Source organism: Crocuta crocuta, unplaced genomic scaffold, assembly GCF_008692635.1.
Source record: "Crocuta crocuta isolate KB4526 unplaced genomic scaffold, BGI_CrCroc_1.0 scaffold217, whole genome shotgun sequence".
Lineage (NCBI taxonomy): Eukaryota > Metazoa > Chordata > Mammalia > Carnivora > Hyaenidae > Crocuta > Crocuta crocuta.
The window spans coordinates 2,336,403-2,346,537 of NW_027532208.1; the positions used below are offsets into that span (position 1 = coordinate 2,336,403).

Consider the following 10,135-nt stretch of genomic DNA (forward strand, 5'->3'; position numbering starts at 1 on the left):
CAAGAGACTTATTTTTTTTTAATGTTTATTTTTGAGAGAAAGGGAGAGTTCAAGCATGGGGGTGGGCAGAGAGAGAGGGAGACAGAGGATCTGAAGCAAGCTCTGCACTGACAGCACAGAGCCCGATGTGGATCTTGAACCCACGAACTGTGAGATCATGACCTGAGCTGAAGTCGGACGCTCAACCAACTGAGCCACCCAGGTGCCCCAAGAGACTTACTTTGTTTAAGTTTTTTGTTTTTTTGTTTTTTGAAAGAGGGGCAGAGAGAAGAGAGAGAGAGAATCCCAAGCAGGCTCCTCGATGACAGCACAGAGCCAGACTTAGGGCTCGATCCCATGACCTGAGCTGAAATCAAGAGTTAGACACTCAACTGACTGAGCCACTCAGATGCCCCTTCAAGAGCCTTAATATAACTATATTTTATTTCAATTAGGAAAAGAATATGCTTTTTGTAAAACATTAAAACAACCAGGGGTACCTGGTTGGCTCAGTCGGTAGAGCATGCAACTCATGATCTCTGGGTTGTGAGTTCGAGCCCCACATTGGATGTAGAGATTATTATAAAAAACCATTAAAACGATGAGAGATATTATGAACTAGAAGCAACAGGTGCAGATGAGAGCAGAACTGGCTCTGGGAGGAGGAGTGGATCCAGGGGACAGGGTGGGGTGGGGGTTCAGACCAGACATGTGTGAGCATTTAAGGTGCCTGCTCCAACATCCGGGGACACATGCAGATAGTCAATGAAGAGTCCATGTGGAACGCCAGCTGGAGACTAAGGAGACAGGAGTAGTCTGGCTTAGGGTGGAGATGAAGTTGTGGGCCACAGTGCAGGGAGTGTGTGCATCTGTGTGTCTGTGTGTGTCTATGAAATAAAAAACAAGGGCTGAATTTGGAACTGGAACGTTCCCTGACAGGTGAGGGATGGACAGAGACAGAGGAGCCAGAAACATGGCAGGGGCTGAAATAGAAAGTGCTACACAAAATGCTATGAGTCCCCAGAGCAGCCAACTCTCTGGAATCAGGGACCACTCCCTAGACGTAGGGCATTTGAATTGGGGCTTCACAGGATGAGTAGGAGGTGGCCAGATGAAGGATGGGGGAAGGGCATTTTGGGCCAAGGACAGGGATAGTGAGAGAGCAGAGCTTATTCCCCATAGGAGAGAATAAGCAGTTCCCACAACACATCATTCCCACAACACATCATTCCCACCCCCATTCTTCACTGTGGATAATCAATGGGTATTCAGTCCAGACCAATGCCATGTAAAGCCCTATTCCATTTTAGTCAAAGGAGCATCTCGAAATAAATAAAACATTAAAAAAAAAGGGGGGGTGGGCGCCTGGGTGGCTCAGTCGGTTAAGCGTCCGACTTCGGTTCAGGTCATGATCCCACGGTTTGTGGGTTCAAGCCCTGTGTCGGGCTCTGTGCTGACAGCTAGCTCGGAGCCTAGAGCCTGTTTCAGGTTCTGTGTTTCCTTCTCTCTCTCTGACCCTCCCCTGCTCATGCTGTCTCTCCCTCTCTCTCTCTCAGAAATAAATAAAACATTTAAAAAAATTTTTAAAAAGGAGCATCTCTGTGGCATTCTGCACCCTACTTGTTCAGGGAAATGACTTACTCTTGCCCTCGGGGAAGAATCCTGATACCCCAATATAGATTTCTATTTTCTTTGTGGTCCGCTCCCGTGTCGCCTCTTGGAGGCCACCTTCCCTTGACGAAGTCACGATGCTCATTGGGCATGCCCACGCCCCTCAGGACTTTGCACTGGTCTTAGTTCCCCAGGCCTGGGACACTCTCCTCCCTGTTTCCTTCTTCCTCCCCGTGCACCAGGCCCTTGACTTTGGCTCTTTCCCTCCTCTAGATACCACCTCCTCTAAGAATTTGTCCTGACTGCCCAAGAATGAGGGCTGGGCTCCCGGGTGGTCCCAAGACCTGTATTTATCCTGACTGTAGCATTTCTTGCCCTGTGTGGCGAAGATTGTGTTAGGTGTCTGTCCTCTGATTAGATGGGGACATATAAAGGGAAGGCACCAGGTCACATCTTGTGGATTCCCCAAGGCTGGCACAGAAAGTGCGTTTGTGGAGTGAGTGATAAATGTGTGCACGCTTGAATGAGCGGTGTTCCCATAAAGGAGCACCGAGGGAAAGGCTGGGCATTTGGGGGCAGTTTGGGGTTCCTATCCCACGGGCTGGGGAGGGCGGGGGTGGCCCCTTGCCCACTGGATCCCTGAGATTGGGGACTGCTGCCACCTGCTGGCCAAGGCTGGTGCTGCTCTTCTGACACCGTCGCGGCTGAGCACCTGTGTGCCCAGGTTGGGGTGACGGCAGTCACCACCTGTCCTCCAGAAGCCCCCCGGGCTGGTGGGAGAGACACCTTGACAGCGACAAGACAGTAGTGCGGAAGGGCAGGGGCTGGAGGGGTCTGGAGGGGGATGAGGAGGCAGCTGGTGTAGAATTCAGAAACAGAGCTGTCCCTGGGGCAGAGTCCGTGACAGGTGCAGAGCAGGAGGGGGCAGCTGACCTAGAGGGAGCATAGGGAGCGTGTGTTGTTGTTGTTGATGATGATGGTGATAATCTCCTTTTGTTTGTTGCTTTTCTTTTGCTTTATGGCGGGCTTACTCTCTCTCCTTTCCTGGGATGCCCGGCTCTGGCCCATTCCGGTGCAAGGACTGGCCATTGTTCGAGGCACCTCATTTAACCCTTACTGGGACCCTACTGGGGACTCATCCGTTTACCCCATTTCACAGAAGAGGACGATGAGGCGCAGGGAGGTAAACACAAACTGGATCACAAAGGTTGGGGACATGGTTTGTAAGCCCCCCATCCCTTTATATCCCAGCTGTTCTGACCATATAACCCAGCCCCTCGGGCCAGCTGGCAGCTCTCCTTCCCATTTCCATCCTCCACCACCCCAGCCCATCATCAGCCTTGACCACCTTCCAGCTCAGCCCCGAGGCCTGAGCTCAGCCATCCTGGGGAAGCAGGGGAGGAGGGAGTTTGGGTCCCCTGCTCAGTGTGTGATTTGAGGTAGGGCTTTGCAATGGAATTCGTTATATGCCTGAATATAACATTGTTCCCTCCTCTTCCCAAAGAGAATACTTAAAAGAAATTTGGCTCAATAGTCTAGTTTAAACATTTAGGCGGTGCATACAAAATAAGTGACTTACTGGTTATACTTAGTGAAAATATTTAAAACGTAACTATCTTAAAATCACATATTTTAAAATTTTTTAAAAAGTTTACTTATTTGTTTTGAGAGAGAGTGAGAGCATGAGTGAAGGAGGGACAGAGGGAGAGGGAGAGAGAGAATCTCAAGCAGGCTCCATGCTGTCATCACAGAGCCCAATGCAGGGCTTGATCCATGAACAGGGAGATCATGACCCAAGATGTAATCAAGAATCGACTCTCAACTGACTGAGCCACCCAAGTGCCCCAAAATCACACATAAATTTTTTAAAGACTATATTTTTTTAATTTTTATTTATTTGAGGGAGAGGCAGAGAGAGGGAGGGAGGGAGGGAGAGAGAGAGAGAGAAAGAGTATATGTGAGTGGGGAGAGGAGCAGAGGGAGAGAATCCCAAGCAGGCTCCATGCTAAGTGCAAACCCAACATGGGGCTCGATCTCATGACCCTGGGATCCTGACCTGAGCTGAAATCAAGAGTCAGATGCTCAACAAACTGAGCCACCCAGGCGCTCTTTAAATCACATATTTTAAAGAATAACTTAAATGGGGCTGAGACAGGGAGGTACTTTAAGATTATGACACATCCTTTCCTTTACCCAACTTTCAGCCATTGGGTTCAGCACCTACTGATGTTTCTTGCCCGAATTAATTATTACTACGATGATCTGCAAATGGTTTTTTCTTTTCTTTTCCTTCCTCCCTCCCTTCCTTCCTTCCTTCCTTCCTTACTTCCTTCCTTCCTTCCTTCCTTCCTTCCTTCCTTCCTTCCTTCCTTCTCTCTCTCTCTCTCTTTCAGATTTATTGAGGAGCCTGAGTGGCTCAGTCAGGTAAGCATCTGACTTTGGCTCAGGTAATGATCTCACGGTTCATGAGCTCAAGCCCCGTGTAGGGCTCTGTGCTGACAGCTCAAGCCTGGAGCCTGCTTCGGATTCTGTGTCTCCCTCTCTCTCTGCCCCTCCCCTGCTTGTGCTCTGTCTCTCTCTCTCAAAAATAAATATTTAAAAGATTAAAGAAAAAAATAACTTTATTTCACAGTGACCATTTTTCCATGCTAGTGTTTGTGAACATTTATTCAAACCCTTCACTCGCCTCTCTGCTTCTGTCATGTCGCATGTCACCCTGAGCATCTCCTTTGAGCTCCCTAAGCGGGTTTCCTCAAACATACCATCCTCATTTGTGTTTAGAAATACACAGCTTTTTGAATGTGCAAATGATGCTGTTGCTGAAAACGTTATTCCAGGTTGTGAGGGTGGCTGTTTCATCCAAGTGATGGGTTAATATTTGAGATCTCCTTACGATAGCACAGAATAATATAAAATAGCAGTTTGTGGGGGCGCCTGGGTGGCTCAGTGGGTTAAGTGTCCCACTCTTGATTTCGGCTCAGGTCATCATCTCCCAGTTCGCACGATTCAGCCCCGTGTCAGGCTCTGTGCTGTCAGCGTGGAGCCTGCTTGGGATTCTGTCTCTCCCTCTCTATCTCTTTGCCCCTCCCCCAATCACATATGCATGCGGTCTCTCTCAAAAATAAATACCTAAAAAACAAATGAATAAAAAAATTAAAATAGCAATTTCCTATTTTAATCTTTTGCCCTGCTTTCTTTTTCTCCACAGCACTTCTTACCATGTGGTGCACTCATTTCCCTGCTTGTTGTCTACTGCCGTTCACTAGAATGTGAGCTGTTTTATGTCCGTCACCTGGAAACATGCTTAGAACATACTAGGTGTTCAGTAAGTATTTGGGGAATGAATGAATAAATTAATAACTATAAAGCTCTTAGACACTTTTGGAAACCCCGTGGCATCCAGGGGCGGTGCATCAGGATGGCATTGGAGGTGAGGGCTGGGCAGGCAGCCCCACGGGAGTCGAGCCCACATGAGAAGGGCATCCAAGTCCAGGGAAGCCCAGTTGTTTTAGGGGATTAGCTGCACACAGGGAGACTGAACAGATCATGAAGTATATTCAAGACAACTGGAAAAAGGAGGCAAGATCTGGAACGGGGAAGAACTAGAATGAGCTTGTGACTGTGGCCTGGAATTTAGGTCTAAGGGCAAAGTTTTTCTTTTCTTTTTAAAGTTTATTTCTTTATTTTGAGAGAGACAGAGACAGTGTCAGTGGGGGAGGGGCAGAGAGAGAGGGAGACACAGAATCGGAAGCAGGCTCCAGGCTCTGAGCTGTCAGCACAGAGCCTGACGCAGGGCTCGAACCCACAAACTGGGAGATCATGACCTGAGCTGAAGTCTGACGCTTAACCCGACTGAGCCACCCAGGCGCCCCAAGAAATCTTTAATAAAGAAGGAAAAAGAAAGAATGGAAAATCACCACTGGCAATCATTGTAGTGATAATTAATTTGGACAAGAAACATCGGTGGGTGCTGAACCCAATGGCTGAAAGTGGGGTAAAGGAAAGGATGTGTCATAATCTCAAAGTACCTGCTTTCCCCAGTGCTTATTAATCATGGTCAAGTGGGCAGCATCGATTCCAGATCACGTTAGTCACAGTTCTGAACAATATTGGATTCACGAGAACACAGCTTCCTTTCTGTGATATTTCTGCCCCAAATTGGTAACAGCGGTCTAATCCTAAGGCAGGCACGGACAAACCCATATTGAGGGACAGTCTACAAAATAACGTCTCCGTAATCTCCAGAATGTCAAGGCCATGACATTCAAAGAAAGGCTGCAAATCGTTCTAGACCGAGCATGACCAGAGAGATGTGACAACTGGGTACAATGTTTGATACCCTTTTTTTTTTTTTTTTTGACATTGAAGGGCAGTTTTGAAGTGGTTTCCAAATAAACAGTTAAAAGAAATGCCTTTCTCCTGGTTGACCCCTGATGGCCCGCAGGGTTCATTTCCTCCTCTGTGTTCCCACTGTTTCTGGAGCCCCTGACACTCTTTTCTGATTCTATCTATGCTTCCTCTCTGCCGGCCCTGGAGGTTCCTGAGACCGGGGCCCCGGGTCCTGTCTGGATCATGGCACACAGAGCAGCCTCTCTGTGCAAACACAGAGATGTGTGTGTGTATGCACACAGCACACGTCGAACCCATCTCCTCAACACAAGGGTGTATTTGGGAGTACATCCTAATCCCACTTCTTCGCCTGGGGCTCAACCAAAGAAATTGTTGGTCTGGCTGTTGGAGGTGCACCTGAATCAGTGGCCCCCCACGGACTCCAGGAATCATGTCCGCAGGGGTTTCCTGGAGGGAATGTATTTAATTTTCTTTAAGTTTGTTTAATTTGAGAGGGAGCGAGAGGGACAGAGAGACAAAGAGAGTGTCAGCAGGGGAGAGAAAGTGAAAGGTGGGAAAAAAGAGATAATCCCAAGCTGGCTCTACGTTGTCAGCACAGAGCCAGATGTGGGGCTTGAACCCATGAGCTGTGAGATCCTGACCTGAGCCGAAATCACAAGTCTGAACCTTAACCGGCTGAGCCACCCAGGTGCCCCCTGGAGGCAATATTTGCTAATCAGGACAGAATTGAGGACCTAATCTTCTAGACATGACCTTGCTGAAGAGGCTTCTCAATGGGGAACACTCTCTTCCACACGTTTGAGGTCACTGGGGGCGGTGGGCGCTGCCTAGATAACCCCAGCACCGCGGACCCCACCAGCACAAGGGTTAGAATGTCGGGAATATACTGGAGGAACAGGGAGCAATATTGCTAGGAAGGATGGACATCCAAGATGTCAGGGCTCTGCCAGGAATGGTTAAATCTTTTTCCTTCTGTTTTCTGCTGAGCTAAATTGGGTTATATGTGTGGATGATGCCACTCAAGGTCCCAAGATGCCAGCCTTTCAGGATCGGGGCCTGGGGTACCTGTGCTTGTCAGCATTGAAGCGGTCCTGGCTGTCTGTCCCTCAGTTCTCATCTTCTGACGTGGTTTGAGCGCCCCCTTGGGGTGAAGGATACGTGTGACTGCGGGAAGGGGCTGAGGAAGCTTGGGCCTGGTGGGAAGGTTCCAGGAGCGAGGAGGGGAGGCAAGGGCCGGCCAGCGGGGGGGCGGGGCCTGACTGGGAGTGCCTAGCCCGGAAGGGAGGGCAAAGGGCCATGTTGTCCGCCTGCCCCACCCCAGTGACAAGAGTCCCAGTCACCAGGTCACCCTCTCTGTCTGGGGCCCTAAAGGGGTAAGTGTCCTTCTGAACCCACCTGTCTCCTTCCTATGCATTGGGTGAGAACTTCTTTCTTCCTTGAGGGTCCACACACCCTATCCCCTCTGTTTACCCCTGCGTCAGGCAGAGGCCACACCTGCCACCCCTCAGCATGGCACAGTCCCCCTACTCAACTTTCAGAGGTCCATGAGATGGGTACCGGGGGGCAGGAATGGAACCTTCCAGACCCCTCACCTCCTGACACTGGCATCAGAGCCCAGGCAAGGGCGGAAGGGTCCAGTGTGGAATACCTCCTCCAGACAAGCTCTAGATCCCTGCTCCCTTCCCTGTCACCCTATCACAGAGCCCAGAATCGCAAGTCGCTGGAGCACTGGGGGACACCCAGACAGAGCCTTTGCTGGACCAAGTCCTCCAGGAGCGGGATGAAGCCATTGCCAAGTGAGAGGCAGATGCTTGCAGGGGGTGGGGAGGGCAGCGGGTGGCTCACCCTTAGGGCTCTGTCCTGCCAGAGGAGAGGGTGTGAGAAGTCAGGCATTCCTGGAAGGAAAGCCACATACATCTCGCCCCATCACGAGGCAGGGGTCTGTGGCCACACTCCTCCCCCTCACCCCCCCACCCCCCAGGGCCCAGAAGCAGATCTGTAGGGTTCAAGCTCAGGCTGCTCTCCCTGCCGCCTGCAGGAAGCAGGCAGTGGAGGCAGAGCTGGACACATGCAAAGCCAAGTTGCGAGCTGTGGAGGCCCAGCTGCTGGAGGTCCTGGAGGAGAAACTGAGGCTGAGGCAGGAGGTGGAGGCCTGGGAGGTAGGGTGGGAATGCCAGCTGGGTCTGGGAGGCATGGGGAAGAAAGCATAGGGGTGGCCCTGAACTTGCTCTCCTGTCCCCCAGGAGGACATGCAGCAGCTGGTGAGGCAGCAAGTCGAGAGTCAGCTGCAGAGAGAGTCCAGGGGCACTCAGGGAGCCCCCGTGAACCCCGGACCTGCCAGGGCCCCCTGGGTCCGATTCCTCCTGGGTCAGTGGGGACGCTGGCGGTGACAGAACTCAGCCTGGGACCTTGGGAGCAGTGTCTTTATTCATTAAAGCTTGAGGTCTGACCGTCTCTGTATGCTCATGCTCTCTCAGTGCCTGCCTGAGTCATTTTGTGCGGAAACATGGAACAGGCCGCAGGGCCTCGAGGCCTGGGGTTTCCTGCCTCCTCTTGCCCGCAACTCTTAGGCCAGGAAGCCTCGGATAGCAGCCATGAAGTCCTGTGGGCGGTCAGCATGGACCCAGTGGCCAGCATCGGGCACAGTCTGCATCTGGGCTTGAGGGAACAGCCGCCTAATCTCAGCATGGTGGCTGGGACTGTCCGGTCGAAGAGAAGGCCACCCAGAAGGGGTAGAAGAAGGAAGATGGGGAGAGAGACAAGTGGAGGCAGAGCAGGGAGAAGAGAGCTACATGAGCCCACACGCCAGTGGTGTTTCTCAACTCTCAGGTACCCCCCCCACCCCCTCCCACAATGAAGCCCTCCCCAAGGCAGGATCTCCAGGGGGCTTGGGTAAGCGGGGCATGCCTCTCCCCCTACCCAGTCTGGCTTACTGCACATATTGAGAGTTTCCACCCAGGAGGAAGAGGGTTGGCCCAGGGTAAGATTCTTGTCGTGGTGGGAAAGCCAAGATCTTGTCCACGTGCTGGGCCAGTGCTTCCAAGTTCACCCTCCAGACGAAGCGCCCATCCACCTCCACCAGGTTGGTGAGCAGGAACTGACGCACGGCCATGTCCTATAGGGGTCCAGGAGTGGGGTGTGGGAGGGGAACCTCTATGTGAAGTTTGGGACTGCCACACCTCCCTTGACAGGTCCCAGCCCACAACACCATCCAGGACATGGGTACGTTACTTGGATAACAGCGCTGAGCTGCTGATCGGCCAGTTTTCGGGCAGAGGAGCGGGACACCTCATCTGGGATGTCTATCGCCCTCATGGCTGCCACATAGGATGGGAAGTCTGAGTGGGATGTGGTCTCCACTGGGCTGATGTCCACAGCAATCAGGCGTTCCACCAGCTCCGGCTGTGTGAGAGAACCAGACATGGGACCAGCCACGGGGCAGGCACAGTGGGTCTGAGGCATAGTTCCCAGATCCTGAATTTGGCCGTCCAAGGCTCGGCTGAGTCCCAGGTCGCCTGCTGGGTACTCAGCGTCTACACTGGATGGGAGGAAGCCCCGTATAGGGACAGCTCACCCTCTGGAGTGCCAGCAGCATGGCTGTCCTGCCTCCCATGCTGTGGCCAATGAGGACACAGGGCACTAGCCCCAGATGGGTCAGGAGATCCTGCATGTCCTGGCTCATGGCCTCGTAGCACATGTCTGGGCTGTGGGGGCTTTCACCATGGTTCCGAGCATCCACTGTTAGCACCTGCGGAGTGGAGTGAGGGTGGGAAGAGCTGGCATCCAACATTCAGGGCAGAGACAGACTAAGGCAAGGCATTCCTGCAGGCTGAGGAGGGTAGAGAGCCTGGGGAAAGATCCTGAAGTGGAAAACAGTTGGAGCACAGAAGGATGGGCTGCTATAAAAGGTGGTAAGCCCCGTCAACCCTGGTGAACAAAGAGGGGCTGGCCCCCTTAGCAGGGAGGCTGTTGGCGCTTAGGCACTGGACAGCGAACCTGGCTTGCAGATCTATAACACGAATGAAGGACTGGATGGATGCAAGCACGAGGGAATCAATGCGGTGCACATAGGGCCACGGTGTGCCATGCGACCTCCATCCTTAGAAGGTCAACCTCTTCTTCGTTTCTGCTTAGAGAAACCGGCCACTCTTCGCCAGGTGTCCAGTAGTGAGGGCAGAAAAGCGGGCCCCGGCTT

The 10,135-nt window shown here is 52.0% G+C and overlaps 1 protein-coding gene and 1 long non-coding RNA gene across 3 annotated transcripts in view; one reads left to right on the plus strand and one right to left on the minus strand.

The window, feature by feature from the left end:
• The first annotated feature begins 7,189 nt into the window (after positions 1–7,189).
• On the plus strand, positions 7,190–8,394 carry LOC144242807 (uncharacterized). Its single transcript, XR_013338473.1, has 4 exons — positions 7,190–7,313; positions 7,642–7,736; positions 7,979–8,099; positions 8,184–8,394. It is a non-coding gene; the product is annotated as an uncharacterized LOC144242807 (long non-coding RNA).
• ABHD11 (abhydrolase domain containing 11) overlaps positions 8,350–10,135 on the minus strand; it is a 2,374-nt gene continuing 588 nt past the window's right edge. The window contains exons 3-6 of one of the 2 annotated variants that reach the window (XM_077777818.1): positions 9,515–9,688; positions 9,172–9,342; positions 8,874–9,055; positions 8,350–8,639 (exon numbers count right to left, since the gene is read on the minus strand). In XM_077777818.1, the coding sequence (XP_077633944.1) occupies positions 8,507–8,639; positions 8,874–9,055; positions 9,172–9,342; positions 9,515–9,688 (660 nt within the window). In that variant the 3' untranslated portion in view covers positions 8,350–8,506. The remainder of the gene's footprint in view (positions 8,640–8,873; positions 9,056–9,171; positions 9,343–9,514; positions 9,689–10,135) is intronic. The other variant, XM_077777819.1, reaches the window with a different exon arrangement.